Below are 15,000 nucleotides of genomic sequence, written 5' to 3' on the forward strand. Positions count from 1 at the left end.
TGTGCAGCCAGCCAACTCCCTCTCACACACACACACACACATGCACGCACGCACGCACGCACACACACACACACACACACACACACACACACACACACACACACACACACACGCGCACACACACACACACATGCACACACACACACACACACGTGAACACACACACACATGCACACACAAGTGCGCACACACACGCACACACACACACACACACACACACACACACACACACACACACACACACACACAAAGAATCGAGCAAAGGCATTTTGGGCTCCGGGTCTCATATGAAAGTCACACAACCACAGCGAGACATAACAACAATACTCACAGTCTCACACTCTGTCTCTCTATATCCCCCTCACTCTTCTGTCTCTCTCTCTCTCTCTCGCTCTCCCTGTCTCTCTCCTTCTATTGCTCTCTCCCTCTCGCTCTCTCTCTCTCTCGCTCTCTCTCTCTCCCTCCCTGTCTCTTTTTTCTCTCACTCTCTCTCTCTCTCTCTCTCTCTCTCTCTCTCTCTCACACGCTGCTTTCGGTTCGTGTTCCCCAATGCTTTGTCAGCCCAACATGGCGGACGGGCTGACGCGGCTAAGTGGGCCTCATGGAAACAGCAAACCCCAACAGTTAAACATTCAACGTTGTCTCCTACGTGTGTTTTACCCTTGATTGGAATCCTGATGAAGAGCTATTGATTGTGAGGAGGTGGCGTCTCCACGCGCTGATCCATCTGTAGCCAGCGGCAGCGTTTCAGCAGACTATAAAACAGTCCTGTCCTCCTGACAGTGTGTCCGGTGCGGGGAGGGGGAGGGCCGCAGAGACAGCGAGCGTGGCCGAAATAATGGATCATTACTGCTATATTTCATGGTGTTCTAGGAAGGGACGTGTAGGCAGGTTTTGGGGCTGTGTGTCCATCTCTCTGGCTGTCGGTCTGTCTGAGAGCATGGGATATTTTTCCTCCCCTGTCTCCTGCGATCGGCTTTCTCTCCGTGCGCCTCGCCAGCGCTCTGCCGTTCGGTAAACGTGAGACATTCTTCTCCCAATTAGAGAGAGGATGAATGGCCCCTAAGCTCATTAAAGCTGGCTTGAGATCACACACACACAAACACACACACACACAAACTCATGCACATACACACACACGCATACACATGCATACACACAAACATTCGCACCCACAACATCCACATGTGCATATTCATTCAGACCCACCCACACATACATTCACGCTCGCACCCATGCACATAAACTCACACCCACAAGCATCGACACGAAAACACACACACACAAACATGCACACACACACACACACACACACACACACACACACATGCATTATATATGACCAGAATTAATGTATGCAGGCGGCCAGACATCCACTCACACACCCAGCATATTTTACACAAAAGAAATCTATGTAATATCAGAGGAGTGTGGCCGGCCTAGTAACACTTACACTGTATTATAATCACCTGTCAACAGCGTCACATATACCATGTCTTCACACGTTGGAAATAGAACCTTTTAATTGCATGTCAGGTTCCTTTAAGACCAGACGCGTGAGAAGAGTTATGTATGTATGTATTGCGCCGGATTGCACACACATGCACACACGCACGCACACACGCACACACTTGCATTCACAGACACGCAAACACACATCTACACACACACACAGACACAGACACGTACACACACACACACACACACACACACACACACACACACACATGTGGAAGCCTAGCTGGGGATGTAGATGAAGAGAGTCGATGCCAAAGGTCATTCATAAATTCCCTTTTCTACCTAAGTTCCTTGTCGCCCCCCAAAGGGTATTCCAGACCTCCACTCTCTGTCCTGATTGGATGACAGCTCTCAGCCCTCAACCTCCATAGGTGTGAGGGAAAGGCCTGGCTTGGCAGCAACAAGACGCTGAGCACATAACAATAAAGCGAGGAGACGAAGTCGAGAGCCATTATCAATAAGGAGGCAATGCTCGTGAAAAACGCAAGCTGAGGCGAGGCGAACCCACCCGCGTGCGCGTGTGGGCGTGCGTGTGGTCGTGTGTGGCCGTGCGTGTGGGTGTGAATGTGGGAGTGCGCGTGTGGGCGTGCATGTTGGAGTGCGTGCGTGGGCGTGCACATGGGCCCATTATTTTTCAGTTGAGGGATTATCGTCCTAATAGATAGCGTTTGGGAGCATGGCGAATGGCTTTGTGCTGTGGCGCTACGGTTGGCATTGATCACGGAGAATGCTTCTACATGTACTCTTCTCTCTGACTCGTCTCTCAGCCTGCCCGGCCCCTGATAGAAAGTGTCCTCTGTGGTGCTTTCCCTCGGAACCAGGCAGCCTGTTATTAGTGGCTCAGCTCATATGAGCTCAGATATATAAAGATACAGAGATGTTAATGAAGTCATATCGAGAAAATCAGTAGTGCCGAGAATTTGATACCAATGTTTTTTTTGTTTCTTTTTCCGGGCAATCTTATTGGACGAGTTTAGATCGTTTTTGGTACTCAAAGCATATGTGTCGCTCACTCATCACTTAAACAAACGTTGAACGTCGAAGCCTGAGTTTAGATGAAGACGAGACGCGGGGTTATGTATGTGTGTTGTTTCACAGCATTGTTCCAGGCCCAACAATGTGAAACATTGGATGGAGCACAGGTCCATCCTTTGTTGCTGTCGTCGAGAGGTGGGAGAAGGGATGAATAATATAGGATGGACGGTAGAGAGAGAGGGAGCCATATAGCGACAGGGCGAGAGAGAGATAGAGAGAGAGCTGGAGAGAGTGGAAGGATGTGTTTTCTAGTCCCCCAATGGCCATGCTTGGCTGAGCCACATAATGTGTGCTCAACAGTATGAGTCTGAAAAGACCCATAGATCACGGTGAAAATGGCATGTGACCTATAAAGGAAAAGAAAAAAGAAACGGCTGCTCCCTGTTCGTTGGTGTCAGCAGAATAAAAAGAATAAACGTAATCAGAGCAACACAAGGCACAGGACAGCTGTGAAGACACTTCCTCTCTCCTCTTCCTCCCTCTTTCTTCCTTGTTCGTCATTTATCCTCTCTCTCTCTCTCTCTCTTTCTCACCCCCCACACTTTTCTTCCTCTCGTTCTTTCAACACTTTCTGCTTATCTGTGCCTTCCTCTCTTCACAAAAATAGCAGCTGTCATGGCGCTTTCTCAGGCTCTCTCTCCCCCCCCCTCTCTCTCTCTCCCTTCCCTTTCTAAATCTCTCTCTCAGTTCGTTTACTCTTTCTCTCTCTGCTCCGTCTCTTTGCCCTTGATGCCCATCTCTCCCTTTTATTTTTAAACATTGCCTCTCAAAGGCACCTCTGCCACCACCACCACCATCCCCACCTCCACCACCACCATCATCCCCACCTCCACCACCTCCACCACCATCACCATCACCACCACCACACCACCACCTCTACCACCACCGCCACCTACACCACCACCTCCACCACCACCTCCACCTCCACCACCACCACCTTCCCCACCTCCACCACCACCACCATCACCACCTCCACCACCACCTCCACCACCACCACCTCCATCACCACTACCACCTCCACCACCACCTCCACCACCACCACCACCACCTCCACCACCTCCACATCCACCTCAACACCACTTCCACCACCACCTCCACCACCGCCATCACCATCTCCACCTCCACCACCACCTCCACCTCCACCTCCACCACCATCACCACCTCCACCACCACCTCTACCACCACCACCACCTCCACCACCACCACCAGAGAGAGAGAGAGAGAGAGAGAGAGAGAGAGAGAGAGAGAGAGAGAGAGAGAGAGAGAGGCAGAGAGAGAGAGAGAGAGAGAGAGAGAGAGAGAGAGACAGACAAGGTCGCCTGTGCATCCATGCATCCATGTATCCCCCCCGCCCTTCCCTCTAATGATCATTAATTACATGTCATTAATGAACATGCCACAGGCGATTCTTCCACATTTGTCATCAGCCACCGACTTCAAATCCCCACTTTTAACCCACCCCCCCCCCCACCACCACCCGATTAATTCAATTATTCTCCCGGCTGCTGCTGTTTTCTTTGGAGTTCGCTCCCTTGATCCCCTCTCTCGTAATTTCCCTGACCCCCTCCCCCCCCCCCCTCTCCCCCCCCTCTCCCCCCCTCATGACACCTCCTTCCCGTCCTCGCTGCTCTTCTGTCGCTCGCTCCTTCTTCATCTTCATCTTAACTTTATCATCTTCTTCTTCTTCATCTTCATCTTAACTTTATCTTCTTCTTCTTCCTCCATCCACTCGTTTGATTGGCCTGATTGTGAATTGTCCCTCCCCCCTCCCCCTCCCCCCTCCCCCTCCACTTTCTCTTTGTTTTCCTCATTTAAAGCCCGGTGTGCTCTGATCTTCAGTGTGTGTGTGTGTGTGTGTGTGTGTGTGTGTGTGTGTGTGTGTGTGTTTGACCACCCTACACAGATACACACACACACACACACACACACACACACGCGGTGGTCTGTGCCCCCCCAACCTGATTGCGGAGCTTAATCAGCAATGGATTGATTGTGATGACTCAGTCTGGGCCACATCCTCAGGAAGAGAAAAAAGGGTTAGCTGAATCATTAGGAACCTCCAGACTATCTTACCCCCCCCCCCCCCCCCCCCACCCCACACACACACACACACACACACACACACACACACACACACTATCCCTCCTCATATCCGCTAGCTGGCTGGCTCTCGCTAATTTAATCTCCATACATGATACCACTTGCTAAAGGTCAGAATCCATCACAATATCATTATTCTGTGATTAAACAAGTGTCTGTTGCTTCCTTCCCGCTGCTCTCTGCCTCGCTGGCCTTTGGCTGTGATAAAGATGGCTGATACCGGTCCGGCCATCATTTATCCACCTCTGTCCCTGGGCTCTTCACAATGACTGCTCTCTCTCTGTATTTACAGTACACACACTCTGATTTGCCTTGTGAGCTACATTGGCTAAATATTGACGGTTGAGTCAATGAGCATCACGTTTTGATATCAAATATGCGTTTGATTCTTTAGGCCCGAGCTTGACTATAATCAAGAGATTTATCTGATTTATTTTTCGGCTCTTCCGATATTAAAATCTTAACCCGTTGCCTACAGATTCTGCATTCATATGCATTCGTTATCAGAGATTCAATTTAAGCAGACATGTTGGTTAATGTCACTGCATTTATGTTCAGATTGAAGGATGCTTTATTTTGAAAGGACTGTAGGAAGTCCAGAGGTGTACAAAGGGCAGCCCATGTCTCTGGTTGGTTGGTTTGCTTGACAAAGGAAAACACAAGAAGGTGCTAGAGGATTCAGTTCTTACTATTTAAACTTGCATACTTTCATTCATATAACCACCTTGCTACAGTTTAAACTCTTTTGGACTTTGAACATGGACTTGAACATGGATTTCAAACTCCACCTTGTTGCGTTAGACATCAATCACCAGCTACCTGTTGTCTGCTTAATTACCTGCCTGCTGCTTAACCACCTGTCTGTCTGCCTACTCCTTAACCACCTGTCTGTCTACCTCGCTATCTGCGACCTCATCTGGATCATCAAGGTACTCGTCACAGAACCGTGAATGTATCATGAAAGGAAAGAACTTTGACACAGCAGTCAATTTGTAAGAAACATAAAATTGTGGCATATTGTCTTCCTCCTTTCTTTAGACTCTTGTTTGTATGTTTTTCCTGCTATTCGCTAACTAGCCTGCCACTGGGTTCCCCTCCGGCCCCTCCCCCATTCCACCCAACCCTATGTTAGTCCATAAGCGGCTCATTTGATTGTGTTATATAATTCCTCCCACGGCTGTGCTCTGCTGTAAGCACGTAGGTAACGTTTCCATTAAAACACAACCCAACTGCACACTTTGAAAGAACCTGTACACAAAGCACAATATGACAAAGCAGGCGTGGCAGAGCTCCCCAGACTAATCGTTTTGCTAGCGGGAACTGTAGCGGCGTGCAGCTGGTGTCCGGTGACAAACAGAACAACACGGTGACGGCTAGCAGCCCCTCCGCCAGGCCCGCCTTGTTGTGCTAACGGCATTAAACAGGAAACAGATAAGCTGTTTGGCATATTGTCCCCCACGAGGGGAGGTTAGCCGTTAGTCTCAGGTCACCCTTTGCACTGCGTACGTTTAAAGTGAAGTTAACAGTCGTACCGCAGAAATGCTGCTGAGGAATATCGGCCTGTACCGTTTCTGTGTACCTTGTTGTCGCTACAACCGCCCCCTGAGGGGTTCATTAAAGAACAGAGATAAGCTCTCGTGCCGTTGCATCACTCCCCCTTAAGTTCGCCTGCTCTGGATTTAACGACGAGTATGACGTCTGCTGACATAGCGCGTCGGCTCTGCTGACACTTCCTCCTAGTTGTTCTTTATGTGAGTGTGAAGTGACTCATGTCTCTCTCTCACTCTCATCCTGAACCCTCTCAGCCCCATCGATCCCGGTGATGGATGATGCCTCCTGGGTATGACATCACCACCAGGTGTATAACACACAGTTGTGTTTGGCCATGTGTGTGCGCATGCATCCTTGTGTGTGTGTGTGTGTGTGTGTGTGTGTGTGTGTGTGTGTGTGTGTGTGTGTGTGTGTGTGTGTGTGTGTGTGTGTGGAGTGTGCGCTCTCTCGCCTCCATCCTAATCTTCCTGACAGTTTTTTGGAGCCTCTCCATTGAGTGGCATCAGGAAAAGAAGGGTTGGAAGTTCAATCTTTGAGTCATTGCACGCAACACGCGAGCACCATTGAGCGCCATGCGTTATACAACCAAAGCAGCCCTCTCTCTGTGGGTAAGAGCTAGGAAGTGATTTGTGGACTGCAGAGCAATGCAGAGGGGGATGGGGTCACGGAGTCGCACCAAGGCACCGGTGAGGGGGGTTTGAGCCGCGCAGTCCAGTCCATCTTGGCAGGGATCCGGTCTTCTTGGCTCAGAGTGGATGGTCCGCGCATACGCGTATGGACAGTGTACAAATACTTTCCTTTTTGGTAAGAGATGGATCTTTACTTGGACTGTGTTTTGTGGACGTCTGGTCTCTATGAGTCGAGCTTTGTCTCGATCCACAAGGGTGTGAGTGCACTGGCCAACACTGCCTGTCTTTGTGCAGCCTTCATCATGCAGAGCACTCAGATGGCTACCGGGGCAGGGCGCCCCTGGGCCATCTCAAGGCTGACATTGTCTCGCATCCTGTACCACGCTGCAGCCCAGGGGTCCCTCTCCGGGGGGCCAGTACGCCAGGGGTCCCTCCCCGTGGGGCCCGGGGCCAGTACCCCAGATGTTCATGCATTTCAGAAGCAGGGAGATTCCTTTCCATACAAAAATAGATTGCCTGGCAGGGAGTCCACCGGAGCTGCCAGACTGCCGTCGAGTCCGGCAGCCCTGGAGGGGGAGCTCGACGGCAGTCCGGCAGCTCAGCTCCGGGAGTACAATCCCTTTCTCCTCCCTGTCGCGGTTCAATCCGGACTTCAGGGAGTCAAAGCCAAAGTTCCTTTCCCCCAATTCCTTCTCAACCATGGCTGAGATAAACCCCACTACGAGTCTTTACTTGTTGTGGAAGTACCAGAGACGTCAGATGCCGTCTTTATGATTCATAATATCATCTGAGGTGCACATAGCTTTTGGCCGTGATATTCAATATTATATTATATAGATAACTATATATTATTATTGTTATTATTATTATTATATAGAAATAGAGCTCCGGGAGACGGCAAAACGGCAACAATCACTTCTCCTGCATGCTGCGGTTCACTCTGACAGCTCATTGGTCAATGGGCAGCAGCTCATTTGCATGAAAGCTACAGACACCAGAAACAGCACATTCTGAAGGGACTGAAACAGAGGGGAATAGTGGTAGACAAGATTTTTTTTCCTAAAAGCTATTTCCAGAAAACAGCTTCAAAAACATGTTTTCTGGAACTCATGTACTGTCTACTGGTTGGGAAAACACCATAATATGTCTCCTTTAAGTATGTCAATTATTGCTTATCAATAAATATAAATGCATCCCAGCTCCTTCCATTTTAATTAAGATATTATGACAAAAAATTAATTTCAATAAAATAATAATAATTGAATATCAGTTCAAAGGAAAACATTTGGTAGCTAGGGGTCTGTGGACATTGATGGTGTGGTGGGGGGGCTCATCAGACATCAAAGGGCTGGGGATCACTGCTGCAGAGGATCAGATTGGCAGTGTGGTGCATGCGTGCTGCATACTACTACTACTACTACTACTACTACTACTACTACTACTACTACTAGTGATTACGCGCTGTGCATGTGAAAGAGTCTGGAGCACAAGCAGCGGCTCCGTCAAGTACACACAGACTGTAGCAGCACACAGCCCGGTGCTCTTTGAAGTGCAAAAGGATCCCGTGTTCACCCCATCTTCTGGAGGAGAGGGACGTTTCTTTCCTGCCTGTCTCTCTGTCTGTCTCCGTCTCTCTCTATGTTCAATCTCTCTCTCTCTCTCTCTCTCTCTCTCTCTCTCTCTCTCTCTCTCTCTCTCTCTCTCGCTCTCTCGGCTGTTCTCGTTCTCGTTCTGTCTCTCGCTATTGTGCTCTCTCGCTCTCTCGCTCTCTCCCTCTCTCTCCCTCTCTCAGCCGAGGGCTCAGACGGTCTCTGACGGAGCACATGAGTGTTGCAGTGAATAGATGGATTGGAGGCTTTCTGAAACCCTGTAATGATGGGTGTGTGTTGGAGGCTGTTGGGGTGTCTGTGATGGAAAGGAGAGGCAGAGAGTAAGTAAGTACATGGCTGGGAGTAGTAGTGCCAAGAGCCAAGAAGAGAACAATTAGTGGGAGGCGAAAAACGTCTGTCTGCAGGCAGGGAGACGATGGATGGCTGAAGACACCAGACAAGACGAGCTGGCACGGCTCGGCTCGTAGTTTAATAATGGAAGCCAGGGGATATTTTACAGTGTGTGAGTCTCGCTGTACGTCATCTAAATGTGTTTGTTTGCACAGTCTGCACATAGATCTGATTGTCTGCAGGTGTCTTAAAGGGTGTGCGTGAGTGTGTGTGTGTGTGGCTGTGTGTTGCATACAGGCACACACACACACACACACACACACACACACACACACACACACACACACACACACACTATAATTCATGGGGAGTGATTGTTGACTAATATACAATCTCATTTGCATATTTTAATTGAGCAAATGTCTACATTTACATAATATTTAAAAAATTTACAAGATACATTTTGAATGCACCAATAATGTTATAGCACTACCTTTTTCTTTATGACCTTCTATTATGGAATGAAACAATGCAATAACTACAAAATGGTCGCCTGTTTAATCGTTGAGGTAAATACATCGGCAAACAGTTTGGCTGCCCTCCAGCTAAGCCCTCATGTAACCAAAGTCCCGATGCAACAGTGACGGGGCAGCTAAACGCTGATGCGCCTCTGCTGGGCTTAGCGCCATCTACATCCATAGCTCCCGGGGTTGGATCCCTGAATCTTCTCTGTTCCAGCCCAGATCCCACTTTAAAGGGGCTGTAATTAACTTAATGTTACTTATTACCACTATAGAGGGGAAGCACCAAAGAGGGTGAAAGGAGAGTGGGGAAGGAAAGCCACCGTACTAACATGTGTGGGGAGAACCATTACAGAGCAGTTACGATTACCTTTGTGTTAAGTAAAGAATGTGACGTTGGTGTGTGGCGGAGATGTACATTTATTCACCGGTCCATCAACTAGGCTGCAAACGTGCACAATTGTTCATGGATTTTAATCCTTTCATGTATCTAAATGTGTTTAAAAAGAGTGTTTGAAGCAACGGAAATGTTTTTCTATTCTCGGCGGAGGACCCTCCCTTCAACCCAGCGTACCTTTGGGCTCAGCCCCCAGTCTTTCCCTGTGCCAAACTCGCCTCGGTTGGGGGTTTGAGCGGCGCCTACGCCTTGATTATAGCGTGTTTGAATGTTGACATTATTTCTCACTATGAACAGCGGCGATCCACTTAGTCATAACACGAGTCCCTTCAACCCGCCACTCACCCTGGCACGCCGTAATTTAACACAGAGGGGAAGAGCGGAGGATAAGAGGCTGATTATTCCTCAGCCGAGTCAATCCTTCTTCAACTGCTCACTCCTCTCTGGGTTCTACTGCTCTGGTCTGTGGATCTGGACTTTGCCTTAACCCCAAACAAAGGGCTCTAACAGTTTGACCCACAGCATGGCAGCCCTGCACCCAATATATTCCAGCTGCTAGTTCTTTCTCACTCACAAATTACATTGTAATGGATCCCTACTCATAAGTCAAAAAATAATGGGGAACTAATCGTAGATTTAACTTGGAAGTACTCAAGAGATATGACTAGGCTTAGGGCCAATACATTATAAGAGAGGAAACTTTAATATAGCCGTGATATGGACACATCCAGTATAATTACGTCCATAAAAACGGGAATGGGAAAAGGAGTAAAAATGGGGACATTCGATGGTTGGGCTGTGGTGGGGAGTTTAAAATAAAAGGCTTGTGGTTGAGTGTGTGTCATTAACTTCCTGGTCTAGCAGCCAATAAAACGCGGTCCTGACGACAGCGAGCGCTGGGATTAGGCCAAACATTAGAGCCTTAGAGGGCGAAAATGTTCACTCACAGTTAATACCATTGAGCAATTCTCTCTCTCTCGCTCTCTCTCTCTCTCTCTCTCTGTTTTCTCTCTCTCTTATTTCTCTCTCTCTGATTCCCTGTTTTCCCTGTTTGTCTCTTCTTGTATACTTCCAGAGAGCGAGGCACAATGAAAGGAAGAGAGACATTGCCATGAAGTGGTTCTGGCTCAGTGTCTGCCCATTGTCTGATAGCTCTTCCTTCCTGTGAGAGCTTCTTCCCCTGCTCATGTTGTACGTTCTTAACCCCCCCCTCCACCGCCGCCACCGCCAGAGAATTAAGGAGCGAGTGTATGTGCCTATCTCCTACACCTGCCAGAAGTCATGGGTCGTGGCTGTGGTTTTCCACCAAGGACGGAGAGAGGATGGTCCTGGTGGCCGGGGCGAGTGAAGTGGCCTTGATGAGCGAGAGGAGGCTTCCTTTGAGCATTGAATCAAACGTTGGAGCTTTCTCTTTTCTCCCCCCTGCTTCGTTTTGTTGGTGGCAGTATCTTTCACTCTGCTGCGTTTTCCTGTCGATGCGAAGAACGGTGCCGAGATGAAGAGGAAGATCAGAGTGGAGGTGGAAGTGCACGAAGGTGACAGCACGGCGTCTCGCGGGGAACAGAATCAGTGCACATAGAAGCATCTGTAGGAGAAGATATAGAATGATCCGGGAAATGTCGGGATTTAGAAATTAAAGAGAATAAAAATCAAATCACTCTGAGAACGTCTGATCGGACGTCTACACGAATAACCCTCAACGATAGAACAAAGGAGGATCCGTATGGCGAGGTGGGGGCGAGGTACCAATAGACCCATCATGCGCGCCATGGGTGTCAGACGGCGAGGCTGCGTTGTGGGATCACGTCTCGTTCTGACTGGCCGCTGATGGCTCCGCACGCTGCTACCGCACACATGTCATGTTTCACCAGCGCCAGCGCAACGGGAAATGAAAATGTGTTCTGGTCCTGACAGACGGAACGTCTATTTCAATCGACTGCCAAACACGGCAACTGTGATTGGTGATTGGCAACCAGGGGGGATAACGAGCCTGGCCTCAGGATGGGAGAACACACATACTAAAAAACATGGCCGCCTGTTCACACGCACAATTTCACACTAAACCTTGCAGGGTTATTTACACAGACCTCTTCTTCTGCTTCACGTTGTGGCCGTCAACATCCTTCCTTCATCTATCCAGACAGATAGATACATGATACATGATATACATGATACATGATACATTTAAACTGCACAGCAATCATGTTGTTGCTTATAAAGCATCAATCTGAAAGTGACACACACACACACACACACACACACACACACACACACACACACACACACACACACTTTCTCATCTCTGCCTCCATCACCTCAGTTAACATTTGAACTCCTGGGTTGATGAGGCTTCTCTGTGAGCAGTGGGTACGGTTCTGAGAACACACACACACACACACACACACACACACACACACACACACACACACACACACACACACACACACACACACACACTCATCCCCGTTGTCCTTTCTGTATTAAGGGGGATTGAGGAATATGGGTCAGTTCAGTGGGTGAAGGCAATAAAGGACCTTTGTCAGTGGATTGGAGGAAGCACATTGGAGCCCCCCCCCCCCAACCACCACCCTGAGGTCCTTGATGATGTATGATTCTCTAACCCCATGGTTAGAGAGTGCCGCCATGCAGCAGAGATGATAGTTCACCGTGATGGTGACCCTGGCGCCCAACGGCACGTCATCAGTCTAGCGAGCTAGGCTAGGCTAGGCTAGCAGCTAGCACGCGGCCGCTCGGCAGGAGCAGGGTGAGCGCCGGCCTGACAGCCGCTTACTCTTGGAAAGGTCAAACATTAGCGGCTGAAAGAGATGAATGAGAAGGAAAAGGAACCGTGAAAAAACTAAAGTGTCTTTAGAGCAGGTTCCATTTTATATTGTTGGCACATTCAAACATCTTCTTCTTGTTCTTCTTGTTCTTCTGTTATCCCCCCTTTTTCTTTACAGTCTTCTCCATCCTCTACCACCCTGTGACCTCTCTCTCTCTCTCTCTCTCTCTCTCTCTCTCTCTCTCTCTCTCTCTCTCTCTCTCTATCCTCTACCACCCTGTGACCCCCCTCTCTCTCTCTCTCTCTCTCTCTCTCTCTCTCTCCATCCTCTACCACCCTGTGACCTCTCTCTCTCTCTCTCTCTCTCTCTCTCTCTCTCTCTCTCTCTCTCTCTCTCTCTCTCTCCATCCTCTACCACCCTGTGACCTCTCTCTCTCTCTCTCTCTCTCTCTCTCTCTCTCTCTCTCTCTCTCTCTCTCTCTCTCTCTCTCATCCTCTACCACCCTGTGACCTCTCTCTCTCTCTCCCTCTGGTTCATGTATGACCTGCTCTTGACCCAGTTGCAGGTCGTTTACATCCCTGCCTCACCCCTCCCCTCCCGTCATATCAGGACCTCATGCTGTAGCCTGGAGAGCCGCCTGTCCTTAGCGAGCCCCCCTCAGTCCATTTGGCTAATGAACCCCCCGCCCCCCCCCCCACCGGCTCACCCACCCCAACCCACCCCCACCCACCCCCACCCCCCCACTCCCCCCCGCTCATTCCCTGGAGGTAGCAGGACGGTCCGAGCGCCCTGCTGACAGGTCCCCTTTTAGGCTGTTGTCACGGTGACACTCAGGCACGATTCCTCCCCCCTCCACGGTAGGGCACTTCCTGGAAGAAGAAGGGGGGGAGGGCGGGAGGGAGAGACGGAGGGAGGGAGGGAGAGGACCTGGTCACTGTCTATCCTAGCTTTAGCTAAATCAACTTTATCCTGTTTTTTGCTTTACTTAAGGATCTGTGCCGAGAACTGACCTCAGAGTTGCTAACCTTGTGGTGGACTAGATGCAGGACCTTAAGGGCATTCTGCCTCAGCCTCTGCCTCCATCTGATTGCTACAATGAGTCTACAGGGATTGTCTGATCTGTCAAACTGACGCGCTCTCACCAGTTATTTCAACAACGTTGGAAGTAAAATCGATTCACTTTTTCTTTCTTTTGGCGCTGGCATGTCAGGCTAAAATCTGTGGCCAAGTTTTCCCAGTTTGAGTTGTGTGTGCATGTCTGGTTGTGTGTGTGTGTGTGTGTGTGTGTGTGTGTGTGTGTGTATGTATGTGTGTTGAGGGATTCTCCCTGACATTATGGCCCCTGGCAGTGTTTCTAGCTGGATCTCCTCTGCAGTCTACGACCGTTTCCATGCTCCTCTTCCTCCTCACAACTGCTGTCTGCTTCACGTGCATGCCACTGTGCTTGGCCTGCAGTGCACATGCATAGACACACATACATATACATAGACAAGCTCTCGCTTTCTCTCACTGTCTTTTTACTCCTCCCTCTCCACTCTCTCTTTCTCTCTCACTCTCTCTCACATGCTCTTGCACATAATCAATTAGACCCCTCTCTCAAGACCTATACCCCCCCCACATCTATACTGTACTTCCACCCACTCGACCCTGTCTCCCTGAGAGTCTCTCTGAGAGTCTCTCTGAGTGTGGGTCCTAAGGTCACCCTGAGGCCTTGATGCAGAGAGCAGTAGAAAGACCATCCTGTCCACTAGCTTCACCTTCAACTCCCCTCCTCTCCGGAGGACGGGTGACTCCAGACCTCGCCTGCACTCTCCTCAACTGGGGGCGATTTATTAGAAAGAGCCAGAAAAATTGTTTTAAAATACAGTGTGTGTGTACAGTGTGTGTGAGTGAGGAAAATAGACGTTCTGTGTTATATTTGTGGTCGTAATCTGTCCAAATCAGCAGATGGATCTTTCTGTTCTTGACCTGAATAGATCTCTCTCACACACACACACACACACACACACACACACACACACACGCACGATCCCATGCACACACGCACATGCCCATGCACACACACACACACACACACACATGCCCATGCACACACACAGACCCATGCACACTACATACATGATGTTTGTGTCTGGATTGATTAACCTTCACATTATGACCATTGTTAACAATGCCTCTCTCCCCCTCTCTCCCCCTCTCTCCCCCCAACAGCTCCTCACCATCGACGACGACTTCTGCGGCCTGGACATGAACGCGCCGCTGGGCGTGTCCGAGATGGTGCGAGGCAAGCCGCTGTTCTCGGACGCCACCGACAAGATGACCTCAGTCATCGCCTACGTCTACAAGAACCACTCACTGGTGTTCGTAGGCACCAAGGGAGGTGCCGTAAAAAAGGTAGGAGCCGCCCTACAGAGCGATGGATGTACAGACGGATGGAGACCTTTGTGTCGGACACGTTTACTAACTATTGCACCAACTATTTTGGCAAGGTAAATGTATATTATTGAAAGCCAATGAAAATCTTTC

The 15,000-nt window shown here is 49.5% G+C and overlaps 1 protein-coding gene across 1 annotated transcript in view; it reads left to right on the plus strand.

Annotated features, from left to right (window-relative positions):
* Window positions 1-14,854, plus strand: part of LOC311377504 (plexin-A4-like) — a gene marked incomplete at both ends in the record, with an annotated part of 18,600 nt that extends 3,746 nt beyond the window's left edge. The window contains 5 exons of the mRNA XM_084491378.1: window positions 562-592; window positions 7,128-7,286; window positions 11,137-11,226; window positions 12,652-12,674; window positions 14,686-14,854. Of these exons, the coding sequence (XP_084347504.1) occupies window positions 562-592; window positions 7,128-7,286; window positions 11,137-11,226; window positions 12,652-12,674; window positions 14,686-14,854 (472 nt within the window). The remainder of the gene's footprint in view (window positions 1-561; window positions 593-7,127; window positions 7,287-11,136; window positions 11,227-12,651; window positions 12,675-14,685) is intronic.
* Between the last annotated feature and the right edge of the window lie 146 nt (window positions 14,855-15,000).

This window comes from Micromesistius poutassou (assembly GCF_964030765.1).
Source record: "Micromesistius poutassou genome assembly, contig: SCAFFOLD_447, whole genome shotgun sequence".
NCBI classification, from domain to species: Eukaryota; Metazoa; Chordata; class Actinopteri; order Gadiformes; family Gadidae; genus Micromesistius; species Micromesistius poutassou.